Genomic DNA, 27709 nt, shown 5'->3' with positions numbered 1-27709 from the left:
AGGTTCTGTGGCAACTTGCAGAGCTGGACTAACCCATGCTGCCTCAGGGGCACTACATGCACACTAGCCAAAGGACTATCTCTCTCTTCCATGCACATCCCTATCTATTGCAGTTTGCTGTTTGGTGTCAAGAGCTGAATCTAAGGTCATACCCCCCCCCCCAAAAAAAACCCCACAAACCAAACCAAAACCACACTCACACCACACCACAAATTGCCTTTTAGCCTTTCAGAAACTTCTATGACTTGCACTTCATATAGGTTTATCAACCTTTTTATGGGTTAACACAAAGCTGAAATAACGGGCTAGAGAAAAGGCAGCTTCTTGAAACACCCATGTATACATCTATTTTATAGCTACCTCTTCTGCCTAGCCCCTCCCAAAGTTAGCCTGAAAAACAGTAAAATCTACACAAAGTTTTATTGCAATCATACAAGGGATACATCAAGGGTCAAATACAACAAATACTATGATGCAATTTTACATTTATTAAACTACAGTTCAAAGCACAAATTTACACATTCTAAATACACTAAACATCTAATGAAGTCACACTGGTCTCCCACTGACATTTGATATATCTGGGCGAAAGACAATAACTTTACAAGACTTTTCTAACAGGAATCCTTAGTATAAAAACTGTGTACTTGTATGTAAACTGTTGAAGAACCCAAGTGATGGGTTTCCATCTCCACTAAGTCATCCATTTTGTTGCATATTTAAACGCTCAGGGGTTGAATGAACTTGATTTTAAATTTGGACACCATTATCTAACCCTCCCACCCCCCGGTGAATTGTAGCTGTAGCTTGTTTTGCCTGGTCCCCATTAGCTATTACTATTTTTTCAAGTTTTGAAGAGAATGAATTGAATTCAAGATTGTTCCATTTCTTCCACACTGGAATGTTGACCAGACAAACTACAGACTTGCAACTGCAGGTCTAAATGAAGCGTTAATGCCTGTTTAAGCTGCAGTGGAAAAGCGGTCTTCTGGGCTCAGCTGAATGCAAGAAGGCACAAAGAAGAAGTTCTTCATCAATGTGTCTGAAGCAATTCCAGCATCTTGCATCTCATCCCTGCGGCACAGAAGGATGAGAGTTGTAAGAAGGTGCTTTTATGTACCAGTTCACATCAGAAACCAGCCTGGAATACAGCATTTGAAGCCTACTGCTCCTGGACAGGCCAGCCCCAGCCTCAGCGGAGGGGAGGATGATCAGCTATGCAAGCACTTGACAGACACAGAAAGGCCGTGACTCCGCTGGCAGAACTGCAGGGCCCTGGCTACCTCGCTATTGGAACAGGCTACCCAGCTCTCAGCACCACAACAGCACTGCCACCGTTGCAGTGAGCTGCAGTTACTCCTATTGGGAAAGCTCAAAGGTTGATGGTCAAACAGCAAAAGGCCTTGCAACTACCGCTGAACTCTGTCAACGCGAGGTATTTTGCTTTCCTTTGTCAGCCTTAAAGCATAGGAGGCATTTTGTCACAGCTCTCACTTTAGTCTTAGCAAAGTCAGACAACAGTAACAAAACCAAACCCACAAACTAAAAAGGCACATTCTTGCCCTCAGTTGCATCTTCCTGTATTTGCCATCAAATGCAATTTCTATTTGGCTGTAAGTGTATGCTCTTGAGGGAAGCGAAAACAATCTTGCCACTATCAAGAGAATTTTCTTACCAGTCACTGAAAGACATCATGTAGTAAATCAGTGGCCTCTGATAGTCGTTAAAGGTAGACTGTTCACCTAAGGTACCAGAACCCATATTATCAAAGATCAGCCAATCTCCAACGCTCAACTCGGGAAGAAGACAGTTTTCCACAATTTGATCAAGCTCATCACAGGATGGACCCCAAAGGCTGCTTGCGAACAGAGGCTCATCTTCCTTGTATTTCTATATGGAAATGATCCAGGTAATTCAGGCTTCAGTTTATTGAATAAGAAACTTTTCAAATATACATAAGGATAATTTTATAGATAATACAGTTATATGAAGTGTTAAATATATATAAAAAATATAAGGATAATTAAGGACTATCCCTGAAGATTTAGAAGTACTCACCTTGTGAACCTCTGGGATAGTATTCAGTTTCTCAGACAATTTAGTTGCAAAAGAACCATAAACACCATCGTTTATGTAATATGTAAATACTGGTTCATCATTATTCCTGGTTTGCTCCACTGGAATAAAAATAAAAAAAAAAAGTTGTCTGGCATGCATCTTTTTTTGGTCATAAGTAGTCCTTTTGCAACCTAACTCATCAACTGCGTTCTCCTGACAAGGGTGTTCCACATATACCAGAATTGGAGAATTACGCGCAGAGTAATACGTATGAGACCAGATTACAAATTCAGTTGTAACATTAAGTGTGAGGCTTAGCAAAATTAATACTTCCAGTACTAATCACTGTTAAGAATATAAATCCAATTTCTACTTCAACAGAAAAGCAGCTCGCTCTGTGAGTTTTTTTATGTTCTTCTAATACAGAACCATCCAAAACACCTTCCATAAAGCACCCTATATAGGTTTCACCATTGAGAAGTCAAACCTAGTAAGGAAACAAGAAGTACCACATAAATGTAACAAAAAAGGGAGGTACACAGGTAACATCTGGTCAGAACCCAAACGGTGGATTACAATGCTAGCGTAACAGAATGCATTAAATATATGTGAGACAAACTAGCTCATCGTGATTAAGGGAGCAGTTATCAGTACAGATTCATAACATGTAAAAGATAAATACGACTCTTACCTCCAGAAGGAAGTAGTTTATCATACTCAACAGTCTTCTTCGCAATGATGTTAACTGCTAGTGTAAATGCAGATGAAACATAGTAACATCCAGGCTCTGCAATCACATTAACACCAGATTCCTTAGGGAAGTAGACATCCAGCAATGGCCTGATGACATGATTAACCTACGAAGTTGAAGCCAGAGGCAAGACCAATGAAACTCAGCTTATGTACGTATCAGATGCACACACACACTTTCAGTCAGCAACAGTTCTAGTAAGCACACCAAAAACTACTGTTCATCTATTGTCTGACAAGTGCTCTTACCAAATGTCCAAAATTCACAAAAGTGTTTAAGAAAATAGGTCATTCTGCTAAGCACTGAAGACCGAGTACCATGAGTCCAAGCACGACACAGTCCCTCCTCCCAAAGTTCAAGTTGTGGTACCACTCAAGACTGCACAAGTAGTTTCAAACTTGCACAACAGATAACAAAGCTAGGTATGAATCCAGAAGAACAAGGAAAGGACCTTTTTGTGATCAGTTCCAAATACTGTTGTATTAGAAACAGAATGAATTATTCAATACTGATGCTCAAATCTTAAGCCAAATACTTAAGATTAACAAGTATTTTATTTTGAAGAAGTAGCAGAACAGTTAGAACTAAGAAAAGCCCTGATTGCTGTTAGAAACTTTTCACTGAATCACTTTCAACGTCCTACATTCAAGGAGTTTGTCTTTATGACAACATACAGTGTAAACAGGTTATTCTGTTTTATGTGCCACTGCATACTAAAGAGCCCATTTAGGCCAAAACAAAGACTTGCCAAAGCAAAGATAAAAGCAAGACTTCTAGTCTTCAGTTCTAAAACAAAGTACTGGAAACTTTCATACAGTAGCAACATGGCTTATGATCAAAAGTATGCTAAGCAATCCTGGCCCAAACCATGCAACAGAATAACCAGTCGGACAACAACAGCCAACTGCCAAAAACATTTAACTAGTGGTGTTAAAGCGGATTAGGATAGTAATTTAATCTGTGACGTCCCGAAGTCAGTATTCACCCAATATGAGCAGTATTAAAGAAAAATAATTATCACCTCAAGGACTGATTACAGTACCCATGATACAGAAAACAAACCCAACTCTTTGGATGTTATGAATTAGCCTAACATGAAATTTAGAATAGGTTTCAGCTATCAGTATTAGTTGCAGTTTGAAGGTTACACTTCAACTTAAGTCATAATTAGTTTCAACTTCCCATGTATTGCATACCTCTTCCAGCTGAAGTTCTGAACCTGTGAAGCCCCCACCAATATCCAACATGTTCATCTTAAAGCCAAATTCTTCCTAAAATGCACAGGCAGAATGTAAGTACACAGACAAGTGTAACTAAAAGCATCTTTTGTTCCTCCTTACTGCGGTTCTTTTCTATGTACTTCATACTTTTGAGCATATTTAGCAGCAGACATCTAGTGAGGGAGTAACAGCATTGTAAAAGTTAGTATAGCTCCATTAAACCTGGTAGTAATAGCATTGTGATGTCAACAGAAGCTGGTTACACAATTCTTAAGTCCCACAGCAACATCAACTCCTATCTCGTGGGATACATTACATTCAGTGGTTCCTGAACAGGGCAGCGCATTCTCTCAAAACGAAGTTTTAGGAATTCACGGATATATATATAATGCAAGTCTTTCAGATAGTGCTTATGTGACAAGACTGCTACAATGAATTTGCACAATGGTCAGTGAGAATTTCAGTTCTGTTGTCCTCAGGCGGTACCAGTGACAGTCAGTGCTCTAACTGCTGTAATCAGAGTAAAAAGCCCCACAGTCTTTATTTAGTTTGTGAGCTTCTCGTTTACAGGAAGACAGTTAGAGAAAGGAATTTTGCAATTATGAGAGATACACATAGAACATGTGAGATTCACAACAGTCATCTGAGGCATCCAACAAATCCATTCCTCTTCATCCAAATTTGGATATCCCCCACCACAACAGGACACTTATTTCTTACAATGCTTAGTTAATCGCAGAGATCACATCATCAAATTAGTGGTTGCATCACAATAAATGCCAGCATACAAATGCTTAGTATTTTAATATGAAAAAGTGTCAGCTGGGTATTTGCAGGACTGAGCAGTGGGACAGTATTCACCAACCTTTGTCCACAATTAGTATTATAAAGTTTGTTTTACCTCTACCACGCATCTCACAATGGAGTGTTTAGACCCTTACTGGAAGTTCCATTTCCTGCCATGCTATGTTTTGGAAATTATCTCACTGGCTTGTTAGTGTAATCAGAGTAGAATGGATTCTCTACTGTAGCAACTGCATGTGTGTATACATCTACTTACAGCCATGTCAAACACACACCGAGCATCAGATATAGCATGAATGTACGTTTGCAGTTCCTTGCAAGAGCCTGAAACATGAAATCTGAAAGAAATAAAAATACAGTTAATACGCTGGACTGTGTGGCTTTCAGACCAAGCAAACTGTTCCACCACCTAGAACGGCAATGGAAGCAATTCATTCCCAAGTGGCTCAAGACAAGCTTGCATGATAATACAGTAACTACGCAGAGAATAAGCTCGGTTGATGATTGCCTTCTATTCCACTGGTTTTTCACTTGAGGCTGTCTTGCCTTTAACACCAAGAATGTCCTACAATATTCTCATCTTTAAGAAATGACAGATTACTGAACCTTTCAGTCTTCACTATCGAAGTGGTTAAAATTTGTTCTTCAGTGGGTGCCAATGCTACACATTACATATACAGTACACCCTCCTGTATACTGTCTCCCCTCTCAACCTTCTTTGTATTGCCTTGCCCGTATACCCTCTTCTCCTGGGCCATCCAATTTTCTCCTCATAACTAGGGCTGTACTATGCACACCATCTCCTCTCTCCAACATTTGGGAGAGGATGAGGAGAGGTGTGTCCCACTGCTACCCTGTTCTGAGGCCTGTTCACCCCCAGGCCAGGTCTTAAGTTTCACAGCAAAGCCAAACAGGCTGGTGAGCAGGCCATCAGAAGCAGAGAAGTACTGATGCCTCCTGCAAGGTCCTGAATCCCCTCTGGTTCCTCATCCAAAAGTACTGCCATAATACTGGTAGTAACTGAGGTGCCAAAACAGGCACAAACATCCCCATGGACTTCCTAAAGACTAGTATGGTCTGTTGGTTCTGGACAGACCATACACACACCCCCCTGAGCCATGATGCTCTCTACACCAAATCTACTCTAAGGAATGCCATCTTGAGGCAAAAGTCATTTTTTAAACTTACTCGCATGAATCCACATGTGGATTTTTTTAAATTCTTTTTGGTTTTATAAAGAAAAAGCATAAAAGCTGTGTGATTTTTGTAAGTCAGTTTAGACATCATATAAAAGAGGTACATTTTCTCAGTAGTAGTAGTATCATAAATTTTAAATATGTTTGTCATTTATAATGATTATAGTACATTTATGCTTTAATTTGACATCAATTTCAAACAGATTTACATCAAAGCAATTGTGGTTTAAATCCCCACAATCTGGCTTCCATTTAAAATATTTTACTGTCTTGGCACACCCTCTTACTTGTTTGGTTGCTTTCTTAAAACATTCATGAGTGAGTATGTGGTACATTAGTAGCTGAAGGTAGACAGAACAAAGACATGTGCATGCATTTTTCCTCTATATAGTAAAAATCTTTGTTAAATTTCAAATTAAAATACCACAGCTCATTTGGCAGCTCTCAGAACACTGGGATTCATTCCTACCTCCTACAAGCAAAAAAACTTACCCCAGTATTTTGTCTTGATGTGATCAGAGTGACATAGGACCCAACTCTTAGAAAATCCAACCCAATGTTCATCTTGCTCAAAGTCTGCCCAAGCTATTCCATGCTATACTAGTACTTATCTGTTACGCCATTTATTGCTGGACAAATACAAATGAAGTTACCATGGAAGTTCAAGAGTACAGTTAGAAAATAGAAAAGGCTTTTAAACTTTGCTTTCATGCTTACAGAAGGATTTCTGATACTCTATTTCAAATTGCTCCGTCTGTAATAGTTAATTTGTCTCAATAGTTTTTGCTTTTATATTAGTACTTTGCTTGCAAGCAAAAACTCACAATCCAGAAGTTGGGGTTTGGTGTTTGTTGGGGTTTTTTTTGGGTTTTTTGTTGGGTTTTTGTGGGGTTTGTTTGTTTTTGTGTGGGGTTTTTTTTTGGTGTGTTTTTATTTTTTAGAAAACCTCTAAAATAGTACCGAAGGGGGAAAAATTCTTCTCTATTCTACATCTTGAATACATCATGCAGACATCTACTCAGCCAGCAGAGAACAATAAAGTTACTCACTTGACACCAACTATTTGGACTCCCAACTCCTTAGCACATTCCATGAGATGCCTACAGTTCTTCATGGTGGTGCCAAACTTCATATTCATCTCCTCATCAGCAGTAATGTCTTCTGTGGCAATGTGCAGTAAGAGCCTAAGAGAAGGGGAAGATGATTGGGGCAGTTGGTTTACATCATCAGCACATGTGAAGCCTGAAGACTGTCAGAAGTGTGTTGATTATGTTGTCAGTACTCCTGCTCCATCGATGGATGAGTCAAGTGAACCTAATAAAAACAATCCTGTACAGAGAAAAAACTAGCAATTAGGGGCTAAAACATGGAGCCAACAAGGACAAGGGATTTCGAAATGCAGCAACTGAGACTCTTTTGTAGCAGCAAGAGTCTGCTGAGTGCTGTAATGAAAGAGAATGTTACCTTCTAATAAAGTATACTTCCTCATAAATCCATTAAGACTGTAATATGCTTTTCCCACCTCTGTTCTCCTTTCTAGCTAAAAGGAGAGCATGGAGATTCCCCTTCAGTCAGTCATGTACCAGACTTCATTCAACTCAGCATCTGGAGAACACCAGGCTGACACATTAAAAGCACACCCTGGCCACATCCCTCCACCTCCCCTCCTGGCTAAGCATGGGGACTGGTGATGGAGTAGGGTGTCAGCCCGCTCCCTGTCCCTTCCAGGACACCTGTGGGGCAGGGAGGCAATGAGTACCATCTCTTACAGTCTTATGCAGCGAGACGGCTTCCTCTCTCTGATCAAAGCCTCATTCTGGACAGGTCTGGCAAACTGCCATGCCAGTGTTGACAGTTTTTTTACATTAAAGTAACACTTGAGTGGCAAAGATATGTTCACACCAAAAAACCTCACTCCTTCCCCACACCACAATAAGATTTAATTAATTAGCCGTGTGGCAAACTACAGAGAAATTGTGTCATGACATACAGGCAGCCTGCACAGAGCACGTTACATTTAAACTCTCTATCTTGGTTAACTAAGCGGAATGAAGTAGTTCTTCTTTAAGACAAGCAATAAGCAAAACTTAGCCTAGCCACTACAAAAATACATGCTGGCCTAACAGCTACTTTAAGTTCTAAAAGCCCTTTCCAGATGTCTCATGATTCTTTTTTTTTTTTTTTTTAAATGTATTTTGTAAAGAGAAAAAAATTCTGAAATTCTCACTCAGGTTGCCTAGCAATCCATGTTAATTTCAATTTACACCACTCCACCTTGAGAAACTGACTAGCCTCTCATTTCCTGCTTCTCCACTAGCTCTGTTCAAGGAATCTGTAGCCAAACAGTATTTTGTAAAGTATTTGGAAAAAGTGCTAGATAAAACAAAAAAAATTTCAAAACTTAAACTCTTTAAAATGTAAAGAAGTTTCAAATCCATAATACTGTGGTTTGTAACCTCACATTAAGGTTAGACAAAAGCATGTCTTAAAGACATCCAACATTAAATTTTATTAATTGTTATAGCACCATTTTAAGTGAGTCAAGGTATTTTTCTAGTGCAAGCCACTGAAAAAGCATCATCCTGATTTCTAGAAATCTAGTAGGACTCTTCTTCCTATGTTTCAGCCAGTTAGAGCACAGCTAGATGATTATGTATTTGGGTTTGGGGTTTTTATTATTATTTTTAAGGAAGCACTGATACTTATGACCATGCCTCTGCTGGAGCTCCTAGGACACCAGCAACCTTAGCAGTTAAAACTTTGCCTGGAAAAATCCAAAGGTATAAAGAAAAAGACTATGTGCTCCTTTCTAACATTTCTCTTCTTTATTAAAAAAAAAAAATTGCAATCATTCAAGTTAGTAAGATTTCCAAAGGCAGAAACATAGTAATAGGTGGAGGTCTTTAATATGAGTTTAGTGCAGAAAGTTGTAAGAATTTTCAGAAAATGCAGAGAATTACAGCTTTTCTAGCAGGATTTCCTCAGGCAAAGCGTAGTTAGCTTCATCTACAAATAGAAACCTAGCTGTAACAACCACACACAAGAACAAGGCAATATAAAGGGTCTGACTTTTTGAATCTATGTCAAGGAAGAGAAAGAAGAAACTAAAGGCTGTCACTTCAGCAAAATTTTAATGATCTGAGGAAGAATTTTAATAAAACAAGCAAACAAATCTCTACCCGGTAGGAGAGCTAGGGATCAGGTTGCTAAGAAGATTTAGACAGCAAATTGCAGTTTTCGTAGAAATTAAGTTTCTTGTCCTTGGTAAACAGGAACTTTTTCAAATGTTATGCAATGGCATCCTTGAAAATAAGTAGAGTTTATGTTGTTTTTCTCTAGCTCATGAAACTCCTTTATTCTGTCTCCCCACTTCATAATTTCTCTGGCCCAAGAAAAACCTGCATCCTAACTTCTCTTGCTGTGGATATTACCATAGACAACACCTTCTAGAAGAGACTGTTAGACTCAAGGAAAGAAATAAACAGAAAAACTAACAGAACAGTAAAAATACCAGTGATAACTGGTAAAACACTAACTATGGAAGAGACAGCTTTAGCACTGCTAAGGCTTTCAAATGCATGGGGTATGTCAAGGCCAGAATTTTAACACACAAAATTATCTGTCATACATAGCATCCTTTGCACAGGAAGTACTCTCCAGTATGCAATGCACTGATAGGCTTCCGTGAGGATAAAGTGTAATCACTAGCAACAGCAATTGTAACCTTCAAGGCAGTCTTAAAAAGAAAAAAAGAATAACTAGGTGGGATGAGCAGAGTGTCTTTAGATACTGAACTTGGTAGAAACTCCCTAATTCTACAGTTACGGCCACAGAAGACATGGCAGTTTAAGGACTGTGTAGAACCAAGGCCTTTGTAAAGGATGTCAGGAATTCCGTTTCTTAGTGCACTCTGATGACATCTGAGGGAAGCTATGCTTCTTCAATCACTGGAAAGCACTGACATTCACATAGGCTCTTCACTCCAAAATTTCTTACAGGTATGGCCCATAGCCAAAATATTAACGAGGCACACAATGCTTCATGACATGAATGCGTATCAGTCCAAGAGATACCACAATACATTGGCAGCAATAAAATTCTCCTATTTAACAACCAGAACATCAGTTTTGACCACTTCTCTACAGAAAGCATCTGGGCCACTACCAAAGTGACTAATAGAACTGGAGTCAAATTTCTCACCATTTTAATAGGGGGGAAATACCTGTAGGTGTATTTAATAGACTTACATCTAGGGTTTGGGCGTGTTCTGTAACCCAACACACCATGCTCATTTGCCAATAGTCTCAGCCCTGACTTCAGCTGGAGCCACTAATATCCAGACAGAGCACCCTGAAAGAAAACACTGAAGCCACAATAGAGCAGGAGGAAGATGTACTTGCAGATGATGAAGTAGTGCCAGACTTCTGAACTTTAATCACTGAAACTTTTACATGAAGATTGCCCTATGAAACTTGCGCAAGATTTCTCCCAAAACAAGGGCCTTACTATCATAGTAAGAAGCCAAGACCCAGTAGGGGAAAAAGTTGAAAGAAAAGCTACCTTTGAATCAGACAACGGGAAGAGAAAAATAGATACAAGCGAGTTGTATTAAAGAGGCCACGGGTCTTGCTCGCAACTCGTTCCAGCATACAGGCAAAATTAAGTTTCCCCCGCATAAAAAGCAAAACCGTAACTCTGACACTTACTTAGCATTTGGATGATTACGTGCAATTTTCTTCAGCTCAATATCATTGTCACAAGTCATGATGTTTATCCCAGCTTTTGCTGCATACTTTATCTGAGATGCTTGCTTGCAAGGATTTGTATATATAATGTTTTCAGGAGAAATGCCCAGATCTTGTACCAATGCCATTTCAGACTGAAAGAGAGGAGCATATCAGAGTTCGGCACAGCCCAGTGCACTATATTCACTGAATTTTTTACATGTGCTCTAGTACTGTATTAAATAGTCAAATACACTAAAAAGAAAATTATCCACTGCTTCTAGGGTAGAAATACAGATTTTTCAACAGCTACTTACACAGCAGTTCACAATTTAAATTGTATTATTTATAACCATGACACCTAATACCAAAAAGCTGATTTTAAAACAGAAGACATAGGGAAGAAAATAAAGCACACGGATACAAAGAGAAAAAGCTTACTTTACTGGAACATGCGAATCCAACACCAAGGGTTCCCAAAATTTCGAGTACACCTGGAGTAGCATTGCATCTTACAGGATAAAATGGTTTTATTGGTGCCATCACGTTCTGCCATTGTATGTTATTCTTTACAAGCTTTCCAAGATCACCAACATAAAATGCTCTTTTTCCAGTCTAAAAAAAAAAAAAAGCAAGAATAGGCAAATAAAATTTCTGAAGTTGTGTGTTGCTGTCAAAACATAAAACAACCCATGATACCAAGTCTTCAAGAATTATGTACTTTTTTTTCACCCTGCTACTAACTTTTAGGTTTGGCCTTGAACAATGCTTTTGTTTTTACTTTCACCTAGCAACCTCAACTAGTTTAAAAAAAATATCACAGGGAATACCTACCACTTCAGAGATATTATGAATGCTATTTAGACAATACTCTGAGATTCCTGAACAAAAGATACTACTAAAATGCCAAACGCTGATTTTATCTAAAAATACAGATTAGGTTACAATCTCTTCCCACTCTGCGTTTTCAGACATCTGCAACTTTTTGGAGGAAGAAAATCCACTGGGATGAGAGCTTCCACAGTCTCAACAATTTATAACTTATTATACATGGAATTAAATAATGGTAGTACATTAGATTTTATGTCTATCTAATAGCTCATGTTACGGAACATTTGTTGATAGTATTTTAATTCAGGCAGTCAAATTTGAGACTGTTCTCCACATCTTGTGAAGCACAAATTTCGAACAATTTTAAGAACCAAACTCAGTGTGTTAAGGTTACAGAGTCAACTACATCCTCTTTAAGAAAATGCACAGACACTTTTCTGGAAACCGTTACAGCCTCCCTTATGCATCTGTTACTATAGCCTTTCTCAATATCAAGTCATGATGTGGATGCAGTGGATCGAAATCCGAACAGATCATTCTGTATTCGTTTATAATGTGCACTCGGTAAATTCCTGTAAATGAATGGCCTACTGTTTACCAATTAAAGATCATCACAAAATATATGATCTATCTGAATTAAGACTGTACATCAAATGTTAACTCTAGCACTTGACTTTTGCAGATATGAAACTATGTTGTGGCTTATTGTATACAATGTCTTTATTTCTTTTTAAAAAACACAAATAGAAATTCCATCGGGTGGAAGCATACTGACCCCCTGTACGGGTCACCAGCAGGAATGGGATCTGGAGCTTTAGATCCATGGCACAGGCCTCTACCCCTTGAGCTAAAGGAGTAAATGAAAGCAGCAGGAGGCAGCTATCCTCTGTGAGCCAGCCAGTGGTTGGAGACATGACATGTTGCCAGTAGTTTACCTATTTATTTGCTAGACAGAAAAAGAATATTAGGAATCAGGATTTGGGAATCCTACACCTGAGCTCAGAAGGCCATGGGATTTAGCTATTTGCTGTACTATAGTTGAGCACTTGCATTTGAACATCAGTTCTGATAAACCAAGGAAAAGTCAACAGCTCATAGGTATGGTATATTATAGATACAGGATTCACTTAATGAAACTTCATTCCTTTTTTTAAAGCTCGCTCTTTCTACAGCCTTGTCTATAAAACAAAGGCTACACCTTCCTGCCTCTTAAGGAGTGAGTGAAGCCTTATTCAATAAAACTACTATTGTATGTACAAAAGTATTTGTTTCTTTCCAGTAGATTGCTAAACCTTAACAGCTTTTAGACCAGTTTATTTTCTTGAAAGAAAAAAGGTAGCACACCTGACAATACGCTCGTACCCACATTTCCAACAGGGAGAAGGGTAACAGGACGATAAATGATCATACAACCATGATGGGCCACAGAAATTTTAAACATGGCTTTAAACTGGCTCAGCATACAGGTTTGTCTAAAATTCAGCACATTTTTAGGAAAAGAGCAGAAAAAGAAAATGTTTCTAACTCCGCGATATCCACTTGCCCAATTTCAGGTTTCTTGTCTAAGCCCCGTTTATAGTAAAATCTTGATACAAGATGAGAACCTGTATTTAATTACACTAGCAAGACTACTTTTCTGCTAGCCACACTCAGGGAGGTAACAACTGTTGCCCAAATTTCCCCAACAGAATTCAGCCAGAGGCAAACAACCATCAAAGAATTAGAAAACTACTTTATAAGGTGAGTTTTAGCTGACTGTTCCTCTCTTGCTGTCAGCTCAGTGCTAAATACCTTGACCTAGTTTGAAGACTTAAGAGAACTAAACCAGAAGATTTGGAAAACTTACATGAGTGTGTTCATAAATACAGTTGTCGATAACATCTGCAAGAGTTGCTCCTTCATCCAACAGACCAATGGAGTAATTTGCATCCTCAAGAAATCCTTTCATCTCAGCCGTATTCCACAAAGCCGACAGTCATAAACCAAGAAACACAAGGGATGGGCTTCCAAGCCTTATATCCGGGTCCTTAAATTATGCAACAAACTGTACAAAGAAAACACAAATCAATAGGAAGAGAGGCACAATGCATACTATGACACTGTTTAAAAACTGGAAAGAACTTTCTAAATACGATGTACTACAAACAGTAACACACACACACTCTCCACAAAAATCAAAGACACTTTTACTCTGTTCACCCTCCATTTGCCAGGGATAAGGATAGAGCAATTCTACTGAAGCCAAGAATAAAACAGAAGCTATGTACCTTACATCTGATACCAATTTAAAGATGAGTAAGAAACCACTGATGAAAAGCTGTTCTTGAGAAGAATCCCAGACCGTACGCACAGTGGTCTGTGTTGAGCTTACGCAAACTATGAAAATACTGCAAGTGTAGCATACCTGTACAAACACCTCCTGTGTTCTTAAGTATAGTATTAGTATTCAAGTATGCATCTAGAAGACTGCCTGGGTAACAACATTTCTGAATTTGTTAAAAACCTATAGTGCATTGGAGAAATGTTAGCATTGATATTTGTCATATTCACGTACTTGTTAACATTCCGGTTTTTGGTTAGATACCAATTTATAACCATCGCTTTCACACACTGTATTTACTAGGCATTTGTTTTGTTGTTCCGTTCATAAGATTACCTACAACACTTAAAACTCTTCACTTCAATAGCAGTTAATAGAAAGAAGCCACTAGCTAGAAGTAGTTTTCAGAGTGACAGTCAACCTCAGGAAGTGGAATTGGTATTAAAAGAAAAGTAACAGTTATAGCCTAGGTTTATTTGCATCTTTTTTATCCTCAGACTTTCACTGCAAGATAGATTTTGTTTATAAGCAGCGTTTTCCAAAAGACAACCTGAATCAATTAAATCCACAGACAAAACACTGTTAAATATAGTCTTAAACTATGGATTAAATAGTCTCAAGTAAAAATCAGTAGACAGCAGAAAAATGTCAACCAGTGATTATATACTTTCAGCCGCCTTACTTGATGAATACAACAATCTGCCATTTACATTCTATTAGAGCAGGAGGTCTTGTTTAGAGGTCTCCTTTATTAAGTTTATAGCTACTGACTGACCAGACTGGTTTTTGTCATTTCAACTGTCATCTTTGACTAACACAAGACTGATCAAAACCAGGCAGCTAACTAGATTCCTTCTTTACATGAACACCCAAGCCTTTTTTTTTAATCTCAACAGAAGTTGCATAGTCTTTGGAAAAAAGAGTTGTTTTCTAAGGCCAGCTGTACTTGGCAATTAAAAATGTTGTGAGAAACCAGAAACATTACAACTGAAGGTAAAAACAAAAAGCTTCACTAAGACTCTAAAAGCCAAGATGATAATTTTGGCTTCAAATGGTCACAAGGCCATGGTATTAACACTGTTATTATATTTCTTCCACCACCTCTCTCCAGTAAAAAATCCACAACTTGCAACATAAGTTTAGTTAACATTGTTAATAATACTAACAAAGTTACTTTGCTCAAGCTGATACTAAGACAACTAAGCAGCAGTTGCTCTCGCTTGTCATTGCAGCAATAATGGGAAAAGAGCCAGAAGAGTTTCGTATGCTTTCTCTGTAACTCAAGTATGCCACCTATGTTTCTTAAGAGAAGTATTTACTCCCAGGTGAATTTATGTGGCAGCAAGAATTTTCAGCTATATTCAGAAGCTTAATAATAAAAACATGAATGCTAGGTAAGAATACGCTTGTCTCACACATACAGTGAGTCATATGCTTATTTACGTGAATCCTTAAGATCTAAAACAATCATGAAGGAGCAAGATAATTATCACATCGATGTAAGGATTTAAGTAAATTACAATTATAAAACAATGACTAGGCGGTAGACACTATAATACCTAGGAAAACATATTCAGTCAGTCACACCTCAGTTTAAGTTTGTGAGTAACAAGCTAAAATTCCTTTAAAAAAACGCACCACCAAAAAAAAAAAGACAAGCTTGTGAACCAAGTTTGACTTCGAATCAGTGAAACAAACATGAACACCACAGTCACGTTTACAAAGCTACTGTCACCCTCTGAACAGGTACTTGAGCAGTATCCTTGATTTGCCAGCTGATGAGCACAAACTCCTCAACACATTCACCTTCATAAAATATCCAAGATTTCCAGGCACAGAGTACCAAAGAGGGTTGGTTTGGGTTAAGTTTTTACCACTTAACTCCCCAAAAGCAACAACAAAAAGAACACTTATCTGGTGAGTCAGCTTCAATGAAGGTAATTTCCTAAATCAGTTGCCTTGTAGTTCATTCACCCAAAATCACTTATAGTCAAGAGACAGGGAGGAGAAGGAATGCAAGCTAGTACTGACTTAATAAAATAGCTTGCAACAAGCCATGACCAACCTAGTACAACCTCTCCTAGGCTGTTAAACAGTAATTGCTTTTTCCAAACATGCCCATGACATCTAGGCTTCTTCATTTAGCAAAATTCACCTAGTCAAAAAAAGCTAGTGCTAGCCTACTGACTTCTGCCCTCAGTCACAGCCTATTATCCCTCTGCAGTCTCTCCTGCTCTTTTCAGTCTTGTTGAGAGCAAGATAGGAAGAGTATTCTACAGAGAGAAAATTGATATTCCTACCAGCCCTGCTACAGCACCAGCACAAAACAGTGCATACTTAGGAAACATTTCTTTAAGGAATTAATACCTGCAGTAGGACTTGGGATTGTGCTATAATCTTGCTCTGCCCAGCCTGGCTCTCCTCCTCAGGAAGGAGGAGGATCAATGATAAAATTCTTGAAAGATTAGATGAATACATGCAGAAGGAAACCGAGAGGATGGTTTAAGACTTTTTCTACGTCTGTAAGACAAGTCAGAAATCATTACAGTATAGAGTTCAGTCCTTGCTGACTTGCTGGAAGTCATGATTTGACAGACTTAATGTGGTAACACCACCCACTTTACCACCTGAAATGTTAGCCTGCACAATGCTCCAGGACACTTATTTTTGGGCAAACAAAAGCTGTCAAGTGGTATGAGACTTCTACATAGACATGCAATTGCTTTCTTTGAAGTAAGCTTTACATCCTCAGGCTCTTTAGGGCTTAACACAATGACGTCCCAGATGAAGAACTTTTATCTTAAAGTTTACGTATTTAAATACTGCAATTAGACATCTGGAATAGAAGATGAAAATGCTCTCAAAAGTGACTAACTAAACACACACTTGTCATATGCAAGCAACCACAACAAACTCAATTGTGTAGTTCTGACAATGTAAAGAAAAAAAATAATTGGCCTGAAAAAAAAAGCCAAAACACAAACCCCTTGAGGTTTGGTTTTTTCATTAAAAACTTCCTCTGCAAAGAGCAAAGTCTCTGCAAGCAGAACGGGCTCCCAATAATGCTCTCCAACTGTCTTCGTAAGCAAAATAAATTTACGAGATTAACAATTATGCTGATGCAAAAATCATAAAGAGGTGAAATATATTCATCTCTCATGTCTTATAATACTGTGGGGTTTTTTTAGGGGTAACATCAAAAAAGTATAAGTATTTTGTCACTAACATTGGGAATTAAGTACAGAATAGGTATACTGGAAAATTGGAAACAGGTCCCCCAGTTTCAGTGCAGGAAATGCCTATTTCTACTGGGAGTATCTTTTAACAAGATATTCCAAGATGCCATTTCACTGACTTACATCGTTATCATTCAGTTAGCTGAATGCAGGCACTAAGCAACTGATGGGAAATGCTAAAGCAAGTCTCTTTCTTTACAATGGCAGTGGACACTTTTCATTACCCAAGTTGCCTCTCAGTACAAATTCCACTCAGGGTCACAGCAGAGTACCTGTACAGCTTAGGTTAGTTGCATCCTACCATTCTCTCAGGAGTATTCCACACAGTTAAACAAGCAATAAAAACTCAAGCATCTCCGCTGAAGCAAACAAGCAAAGGGGGTAGATACTAAAAATAATTTCCCATCTGACACCTACAGGAACCATGCTTTCAAGAACCTCCTTCTGTTTTCTTGAAATTTGAATAAATTATTCAAAGCCAATAAGCTAGCAAAGCTTACAAAAATGAGCACTCTTGTTAAGCGCATGTATTCTTCTGTGATACCATACCAGCACTTCTCTTTCACAACAGCGCAAGCAGTTACTTCCCTATCCTATCCTCTTGCTTAGCCAATGTTAGTATTTGGCCTCCCCATTGCTCCCCCAACCCCGCAAACTCCCAGCCCTCCTGTTCCCAGATTGCCATCCAGCCCCATGCAGACAAAGTCAAGACAGCACTGAAGGCTAGCCCGTCCAAATAGCTACTGCTTCCACTTGGCATAGACAGGGATCGTTAATGGATCAGATTTCCATTGCTAATTCCCTCCATTTCCCATCAACCAGATGGGGCAATAAATAGAACAGATTTTAAAAGGAGCAAGACTTCAGGCCACAGTTGCCAGACTGCTCAAGAAGTCAGAGCTTCAACAGCAAGACAGAACTAAACCCGAAGTTCTTCCTTGGCCAGTGTAATGCAAGGACAAAAGTGGGAGGGAAAGAATTACAAGAAGGAAGCAAGTTTAATGAGAATGTAAGTACACCTTCAGACAAGATTTTTATTTGAGTTCCATTGGAACATAATATTATTTTATTTAAAAGCTCAATTGACCTTTTTCCTATTAAATTACTTCGCAAGTTGAACAGAACTCAAACTACTAATTAGCTGGCTAACACATCTTAGCTGTGTTTGAGGCAATTACTTGTGCTTCAGAGCACCAAAACAGGTGCAGATTCTCACAGACTACTACTACCTACATCACCACTACACTCAATACTGAACTACTTATTTTTGCATACAGTATATTATTACTGAATACAGAATAGATCCAAGCCCAAAATAAACACACAGATCATCTAAACATTCAGCTACAAATACAGTAAACCTGGAGGCATTTCCATTCTAGGACAAGCTATACCTTGCACTATTTGCCATGCAGAGAAAGAATAACCTCAATGGAAGTACCAGAACATCCTTCTCCTCAAAGAAAAAAATTTCAGTAAAAGCCAGAATTCCTTCAGAACAGTTTTAGACATTAAAACACACTTATAGTACCTTCTCTAGGTACTTCCTTCTAATTCTTCTACCTTTCCTATCTTTTTACTACTGTACTTTAATCCTGTTCAAGTGCAACATGTCATGCAAGAGTTCTACCCAAGTAAGACCAAGCCAAAAGTCAGAAACTGAACACGAGAACAGTTTTTTCAGAACTTTTGCTTATAGAAATCATGTGACACCTACAAAATAACAGTGGTATTCAGGGATTTTTTCATTTCATTCAAGTGAATACAATCCATTGTATTCACTTGAACAGACCAGTCATCTACATAGAACCAGATGTATGTGGTTAATTCAGTAAGTTTCAAACAAAACAAAGAACATAACCTCTGGAAATAAAGCCAGAAATCACGATAAACTAAGCTCACCCTGTGCCTCCCTTACTGCAGTATTTTCAAAGAACAGGGTCATCTACATCAAGTGTCTTATTAAAAGACGCATTAATACAACTGCCATTTGGACTCTTTGTGGTCTTTGAAGAGTACCTGGCTTAGTCAGATGCACTTAACCATTCTCATTTTCAATTTTTACATTAAAAAGTGTTATATAATTTATAGGTACTAAACCAAATAAAAAATGCCTTCAGCTAGACAGCAAAAAAAGTAAGCTGGTTTTATGCAGTATTAACTCAGGTATTACAAATGCATTTAAGGCTATTGTTAAAGCCACATAAAGCTATTGTTTTATGTTAAGAGAACATGATAACTACAGACATTCCAGAGTTTTCTGTGCTCCTTAAGATCCACTATGCATATTTATTTGTTTTCAGTTATCATGGGTCTTGTTTTTCTTTAAAAGATATTTGCCTCTTAAAAATGCAAAGGCATTTATAATTGGTAAATGTTTTCCATCCAACACAGAATTCCACGTTCTACTGTAGCTCACTCAACTACAACTATTTGTGGAAGTGGAGAGTAATTAGCAAATAATGGAGACAGGTATTTGTGAAGGCACACCCTTCATGATCAATGTTACTGTTTAGAATAGCAAATGTTAACTATTTCAGTATAAAAAACCCTAAGAGATCACACAGTACCCAGCAAATCATGATTTGATGTTAACAGTCATGCAGTGCCAGTTCATGACTTCAGAATTACGCTGAGACACTGAAGTTACAGCATTTTATTTTAGGATTTATGCAGCCAACAGCCCTAATTCAGAAAAGTAACTAATTACAAAGTTTACTCACACATGTTTAAGTCTCAGAAATTCATCAGATAACTATTGAGAAAAGTTTAAGGTAAGTAAAAAATTATAGCCCCTCCCTTGAACAAAAGCTCCATATAATATGCAAAACACTATTTTCAATATTGATAATCTACATGAAGACAGTTATCTTGCTTTTCAAAAAGCCAGTACATGCTGGTTTTATTTTTGGAAGGACTTCTCCTCCTACATAGATATGAAAAGAGAAGGAAAAGAGACTTACATGGACAAGTTAGGAGATGGAACCCTACTATCATCAGCTAGGTTCCCAAGGTGGCTCAGCGTTGAAGTCGAACTGTTCTCTATAAAGCACTTCTCCTAAGCCCTCTGGATAGTTGTAAACTTGATCAGAGATTTTGCCCTGTGGGAGAAAGCATACAAAAAAAGTTTCATAGCCAGAACAAAATAAAAGCTTTATCTTAAAGCACATAATAAATGTCTTTTCAGTAATGCTTCTAAGGAGGTTTGTAGCACCCCACCATGAAAGTTTATAATCACCTAACGTGCCCAGTTTTCAAGAACGTATGCAAACTCTGAGCCAGATCAAGTCAGATGTATGAAGAACTACTAAAACACATGAATTGGGTACATGAAACTGCTTGTTTGTACTTGTCTTTCACAGTCTGAACTGGAAGGTTTTCAACACTAAAGGCAAAAAGCTCTACATGATCCTGCTTTAGGGTAGTACGCCTTAATACTGGACTACCCTTGCAGAAGTGGGTAGTTTTAACCCCATAACCACTGTGATTCCTTCCTCCCCACACACTTTGTTTCAATTTCAGAATTCCCTTGCCATGTTCTTTCTTTGTCTGCTGTAAATGAACACAACATGTGGGTGAAAAAGCTATGTGGGTGAAAAATAGTGCTTTATATAGTGAAACTGAACACCATACAGACAAATGCAGAGATGAGCAAGACAGTAAAAAGAAAGAAACTTATGGTTGCCTTCAGGAATGAGGAAACATTTCAGCTGGCCATTAAAGGCTATCAAAATATGCTGCTTTGGTGTTCTGTGTAAAGTACAAGGCTAGCTTACTCAAATGAAGGTAAAAAAACATTCACACAAAACAGGACAGTGAACATAAAGCAGTCAAGTACACATTAACCAATCCCGCTGATAAGTTATTCCTTCTAAAAGGAACTGTCATTTTCATGGAATTAAATACAGTACAGAACTGGTGATGTGTAAACCCAACATACAACAGAACTTCTACAAGTTCACTGTGGTCTATGGCATGAAACATGGAATGTACCAACCTACTGTAAAAATAAATCTTTGCTACTCTCATTATTTAGATGAGACTACAAGTGCCAACTATAAAAACCTGGCTCCTGGGAACCACCTAACCTAAATGATAATCTTTTCAACCACATTACAGTTAAGCAAACTGCTAAAGTGTATTTTCCAACTTATTCTTGCTATTAGAAAACTAAACTTGTATACTCTATAACTGAATTACAGAGTGAATGCAACTTGAGGGAACTGTTCCACAGCAACTCCACAGAGCAATCTCTTCAGCGTTACCATACAAATTAGCATATAACATTAAAAATAAACCTCAGCACTTCAAAATTAATTGAGATATTAAGGAATTTTGTCAGCTACAATTAATGTATATGCAGTATATTTAATCTTACCCCTCCCTTCCACTAAAGCAGTAAGTCAGTAATAACATTTAGTTCTCAGAGTAGGCATACAACAGTTTCAAAAGCTGGCAACACTTTCCTTCTGTAAAATTAACTAGTAGCTCCACTATTTTCTAGTGCTGTTCTGATTATACTCAAGAACTAGTACAAATTTTCCACTGATTATGAATTCGGTTTACCTTCCCAGTAAAAAAAGTCATTAAAAGCAGGGTGCTTCCAGGGAGACTGCATGACATTTAACACAAACCTTAAAAAGACATGCTTCAGACAAGTATCACCTGCAGTACTATTCCAATCAATATCTTCACATGTCCCAAGAAGGAAGCATGCAGCGGAAGTTCCTGTGGAGCTGGAATGAAAACCGATCATTCTTTGCGGCAGCAGTCAACTATGAGCTGCACTGAGTTCCAATTGCCCTTCAGAATTTCTTCTAAGTGATAATTATCTGAAGGATCTACACAGACATACAGAAAGTAGTCTGACCACCCTCTTTTGTGCAGGTTTGCCAATATTAAATATTCAGAGAGGAAAATGGTATGATTTGAGCTTTTCAAATCATAGTAATTTTGCTCTGCTTTAACCAGCACAAAGTTTTAATTTACTGGACTGTGGCAGAGCAGGGCTAACATTCTAAGCCGAAGTGTATTACATGTCCGTAACCCATACGGACAAACGCAGTTTTGGAGAAGCGGCACATGGGCACATGTGATCGGCCACAATGAAGCATTCATCATTCAATGGTCTTAAAGTGGGTATAAAAGCGTTCTGTGTTCAACAGCAAGCTTTGAGTTGTGGTAAGAATAACAAGGCAGCTTTGCCTTTTAATACTCAAGCGACACCTATATGCATGTATTTATATATATATACACACTCTACTAGCAGGTGCCTCAAGTTTGACTGCAGCTCAACCAGCCATGCCGTACTTTGTACTTCAATAGTAACATACCCTCAAGGAACAAAATAACCCCACAGTCATCGACAGCGTATGGCTTTGCCGGAACAACCCATCACCGCAGCAAGCCCTATGAGGGCCAGCAGGCCAGTCAGGGCTAGGCTTTTTCCACCTCGTGAGCCCCCTCAGCATGCCATGTCTGAGGCAGGCAGACCTACAAAACCAGGCACCATTTTTTTTTCTTTAAAAAAATATTAAAAAATTCACTGTGTCCATTTCTGAATAGAGACCTTTTAGTGACCCGAGCTAAAATATCCATGAACCAAGCCCTAAAATTCTACATGATGACAACCTTGCACATTTACACCAGCTGCCAGACTTGGAGGCATCAAAGTCACTCCGGCCCACAAAAAACTCAGCTATTCTTCTGTTACAATAGGCCTTTTCCAGACCAGGGCCAGGGCGTTGTGGCAAGGCGGTCCCTGGGGGAGAGCAGGCCCTGAAGGAAGCGCAGGTCCATGAGGAATTCTCCATCAACCACACTCTTGCTCCTGCACTACATCAACAGTATTTTTGGTCTGAAGTTTGCCATTATACCCAAATTAGTCCATTACACAATTAAGCCTCCCTTTCAGGAAGGGATGGTCTTAATTCCCTCCCAGAGCACACTGTCTCTCCTTTAATTGGAGATGGAATAATTTCCAGACCATACAGCCCAGCATTGCTGCAAACACACACCTGCACCAGCCTTCCAGCACAGGGAGCAGGCAGAGGCACAAGCTGCTTGCCTGGGGGCAGGCTGCAGTGCTGAAAGGCGGTAGAAGCCTGCCTCTTGCCTACAGTAAAACTGTCCCCACAGGAGAAACATTCCCATTGCTGCTCCCCACCAAATGACATTCTCCCCTTCCCAAAGTCTTGCAAAGACCCCTCTTTTTCTGGGGTTTAACAACCCTCCCCCAGAGCTCAAGGCCCAACGGGAAGGATGGGGGGCAGCACGCTGGCTGGCTGTGGGGGACAGGCAGGGAAGGGAGCTCACCACAGCCTGAAGCACACGGGGAGGGGGCTGCCGTGTCGCAAGCATCAGCAGCATTGTTCACACGGTGACAGGAAGGAAAGAACTAGACTGGACCAGTCCAGACTGGAACAAGCCCCTCCCACCATCACCACTATTCACAACCCCCACCTCCCCCCAGCACTACTGCCTCCCGCATTTATCGAGGAAAGAATAGCGGGCAAGTGCAGTATCCTCAGAGCCAGAAATCCAGCAGCCCGGGTGAGGGCAGAAAAAGTGGGGCAGCACCCCACCCCCCACTCCCCTGCAACCCACTGTCACACAGGAGACCCAGCCACGCATCTGGCTGGGAGGGTTTGCAGGTCTAACTTTGCTTTATTGGACACCACACGGTGTTTTCATACAGAGTGGCTGTATTCAACTGGGACTACACAATCAAATCCTGCTCAGTCACCGGAGACTGCTGCAGAGGTACAGTGAAACGCAGCACTTCAGCCTCCTGGCACATATCAGCTGTGCAGCCTTTCGCACTGCAGGAGATTCACTCAAGAGAAGATTTAAGCTCACTTTCTTCCCCCTTCACCACAACTGGGGTCCCCCCAGCACAGACACGTATCCTCCTGGGCTCTAAACCAGCCTAGACTGCCGACTGGAAAAGACCTACAGTACTGCCTAGGTAATGAGCCATTAAAGGCATCCTCCTCGGCCACACATTTGCGCCACCCCCCTTGCACACACGAGCCCCCCGCTCCCACACTGTACTTCCAGCTCCCCTACAACCAGTACCAGGCACCTCTGCCAATCTCTCACCAAACAAGGAACGGCAGAACAGCGAGCACACACTCACTCAGGACACCCTGACATCCAGATGCACACATGCTCTTTATACACACACCCCCGGCTGGCAGCCGAGCAGTGGCCAGACCCTCTTCTCTGTACTTTCCAAAAGCCACCAGTACAGCAGTGGCTGACTGGACAAGTACCAGCCGAGGCTGCCAAGCCAAGGAGGTTGAAGCTCAGCCAAGACACTTCCAGAAGAACTGGTGGCACACCAAACCTGCTACTGCTACACTAACAGTCTGACCAAGAGGAGGGGGAAAACAGTTGTCCTAGAGATGTCCAGCAAACACCACCAGCAAAGCAAGGAGACTGCTAACAGGAGGGAAGGGCTTTACTCTTCACACACGGGAGGACTCCCGTGGCCCCTCCGTATAGAGGCAATTTGCCCTGTCATCCCCGCACGTGTCCGGGAAAGTGTCACTTGTGCAACGCCCTTACAACTCGTGCAGTGCCCTGACAGCTCACGGGGCTGCTGCCCTGCTCCCTGGCGTACCCCCTGCCCCAACCACCATGCTGAGGGGGCCGGGGCAAAGCCCCGCGCAGGTGCAGCTCAGGTGAGGGGGAACAAGGAGCGTGACAGCGGGAGCCCGGGTGGATAGTCACGGTTACAGACGCACAACATGGCCTCTGAGAAGCAGGCGAGGAGACGTTGCGGCCATGCCACCAGCACTTCTCCAGCCTCTCTGCCCCCATCAGCCAGGCCGGTGCCCAGGCATGCCACGCAGCTGCTGCTCCCGGGCCTGAGGGAGCCTTCTGCGTGCGAGGGCACCCGAGGGCTGGGCTCCGCCGAGACCTGCATGGCAGTCGGTGCCACCGAGCCCGGGCAGCCGCCACCGGGAGACGGGGTGACAGGCCGGGCTCCGGGGCGGCCCCCGTCCCCTGGAGGGGTCCGGGCGAGGCCACTCCTCGCCCCCTCGTCAGGATGGGGCGAAGTGCGAGCGGCAGCAACGCCCGGCAGAAGCAGGTCTCCCGCCGCGGGGCACTGCCCCGGCTGCAAAGGGGGAAGACACCACGCAGCCCCCCTCCGCTGCAATCCGCCATGTTAGGGCGGCCGCCGAGCCCCCGCTCCCGCTCCTCACGGAGCCGGCGGGCCCGCCGCCCTCCCGCGCCCGGCGGGGTTGGGTGAGAAGGGGGAACGGCGGCCCCGGCGCAGCCCTCGCCTCAGTCCCCGGCCTCCCTCTCCCGCCTCGCCGCCTCTCACACGCAGGGCTGTCCGCCATGTTAGCGTGGCGGCCGCTGACCCCCTCCGCCAGCCGCCACCGCCGCCCTCGGGCGCGGGGGGCCCCGCTGCCCGCCCGCCGGCCCCCCGGGCGGCGGCCCCGCATTGCCCGGCGCCTCGCTGCGTGCCGGGGAAGAGGGGGAGCCTCGGCTCTGACTCATCCCGCCGCTCTCCATCTGCCGCCGCCGGTGGCAGCCGGTCTCGCCCCACGCCGCCGGGCGGAGAATGGGCAGCGGCAAGAACCGGCCCCATCCCCCTCCCCGCCCGGCACCGCCACGGCGCTGCCTGCCGGGCGCCCCTCCGCCCTTCCCGGGTGCCACGGCCACCGCTCCCCTTCCCCTCCTCGCACTAGGGTGTGAGGGGAAACCAGGGCCTGTCCCTCCCCGAGCCCCAGGCCCCGGGAGGGGAGAGCGCCTTCCACTCCCCCGCCGCCGCCGGTGCCAAGGGACGCCCCGGCCCGCTCCGCGGCTCAAGGTGGGCGTCGCCGCCTCCCGCCTCCCTCCCTCCCTCCCGCCACTTCCCCCGCGGGGAGAGCCCCGGCCCGGCGGGGAGACCGGGACCCCCGGCACCGGTACTCACGTGAGATAACGGCCCGAAAGATTTGGTAAATCGTCTTCTCTTTTTAGGCGGAATTTTTAAAGAGGGATGTGGGAACCTACAGCAGAAATACAGGCGGCGGCAGCGGCGCCTTCCAGGGCCATAGGCTGCGGGGGCGACCGGCGGGGGAAGCGCAGCGCTGCGCTGGGACGAGAGGGCACAGGCAGAGAGAGACAGAACCGGACCGGGCCGGGGGCGCGGGGCTGCGGCAGCGGGGGGCGGAGGCGGGAGCGCGGCCACCGGGTGGCGAGGCGAGCGGCGAGAAGAGCGGCGAGGCGAGAAGAAGGGGCTGCCGCCGGCAGCGCTCTTATAGGGCGGGCGGGGAAGGAGGGACCCGGCCCCACGCGTCACCGCACCGCGGGGCGGGAAGCGCCGCCGAAGCCGCCACCCCGCAGCCCCCCCCCTTCCCGCGGCGGGCCGGGGCGCGAGAGGCGCCGGGCGGGCATGCGCCGAGCGCCGCCGCCGGGCAGGAGGGCGCCGCCGCCCCGGGCCCCGCCGCCCAAAATGGAGGCGGCGCAGCGCCCCCCGCGCCGCTGCCGGGGCCGGGGCCGGGCCGGGCGCAGGTGCGGGAGGGGCGGGGCTGGGCCGGGGCCCCGGGGGAGGCGACGCGACCCGCCCGGCGGGGCTGGTACCCTCGGTGGCTGGCGCCGTGGGTGCTGCGGGGGCGGCGGGTCCCGCGGTGGTGCCTGACAGGAGGCAGGGCAGGGGCCGCGTAGGGCGCGAAGGCGCCCGTCAGGGTCCGGGCAGGCCGTTACCCGTGCGTGCCTCTGTCTGGCAGCTCGAACCTGTGCCGCAGTTGATGGCTTCCGCGAAACCAGGGCCCGTCCTGTGCCACTGAGCAGTGAGCAGCGGGGAGGAGAAGCCGGGTGCCCGCCGCCGGCTGGAAGCCTCCGTCCTGGGCTGACAGCAGCCCGGTAACTCGCGCTGGCTCACTGAGCGTGGGCAAGCTGACCTGGCAGCCTCCTCTTTCACCAGTTTTGGGACTTCAGGGGTCCTGTAAGTAGAATCACGAACTGTCGGATCTAGCTGGCCCATGTCTCTCACAGAGTTCCACTGAAGCACTGGGACGTCTTCAGCACATCCCAACGCCTTCAGTCCTTCCGTGATGCCCTTGTGAGGAAGCGCGGCTCAGCTGCAAGGGGAGAAGCAGCCGCTCGGAGATCAGATGCCTCAGTTAAAGGTCACAAAGCTCTTCCATGGCGGAGCTGGGAAGGATCCCTGATCTGCCAGCCCCAGTCCACCCTGTCAATTTCACCAAACCACACAGGGCTGGTTTTTCGAAAAAGACCTCATTGCAGTAGTCACAATTCTTTCCGGACACTAAAATACATAGTTATGTAGTTCACCAAGAAATAACTTGTTCTGGAAAGTAATTGTTAATCTCTGGGCACGTTCATTTTATTTTTTAAAGGGTATGCTAGTACAGTTGGCTATTTTTTTCCCCAAAACAAAGCTGGGTTTAGCTTTATAGCAGAAAGAACTTAGAAAAGCAGTGAATAGATGCACACCTGTCATCTCTTCAGAAATAAAATGAGGCTGAGGTTCCACAGCATGCAGGGATGGAGTTTGTTTACTCTTTTCATCTGTTGTCACCTTCTCTTTTGCAAGCGATTTTAAATGAG

The 27709-nt window shown here is 42.8% G+C and overlaps 2 protein-coding genes across 3 annotated transcripts in view; one reads left to right on the top strand and one right to left on the bottom strand.

Moving 5' to 3' along the window:
- ATP6V1C1 (ATPase H+ transporting V1 subunit C1) overlaps positions 1-27709 on the top strand; it is a 162835-nt gene that overhangs the window by 81041 nt on the left and 54085 nt on the right. The window lies entirely within an intron of this gene.
- AZIN1 (antizyme inhibitor 1) lies at positions 402-26189 on the bottom strand. 2 transcript variants are annotated; one of them, NM_001291600.1, is given in 12 exon segments: positions 402-1074; positions 1676-1890; positions 2059-2177; positions 2750-2915; positions 4006-4080; positions 5090-5171; positions 7079-7213; positions 10736-10908; positions 11195-11368; positions 13431-13628; positions 20104-20241; positions 26070-26189. In NM_001291600.1, coding segments are annotated over 10 exon segments (1353 nt in total). In that variant the 5' UTR covers positions 13533-13628; positions 20104-20241; positions 26070-26189; the 3' UTR covers positions 402-962.

The sequence above is a fragment of the Falco peregrinus genome, chromosome 3 (assembly GCF_023634155.1).
Source record: "Falco peregrinus isolate bFalPer1 chromosome 3, bFalPer1.pri, whole genome shotgun sequence".
Classification (NCBI taxonomy): Eukaryota; Metazoa; Chordata; class Aves; order Falconiformes; family Falconidae; genus Falco; species Falco peregrinus.
Note: the sequence above shows the minus strand (reverse complement) of the source record. Positions and strands in the feature narration are given on the sequence as shown.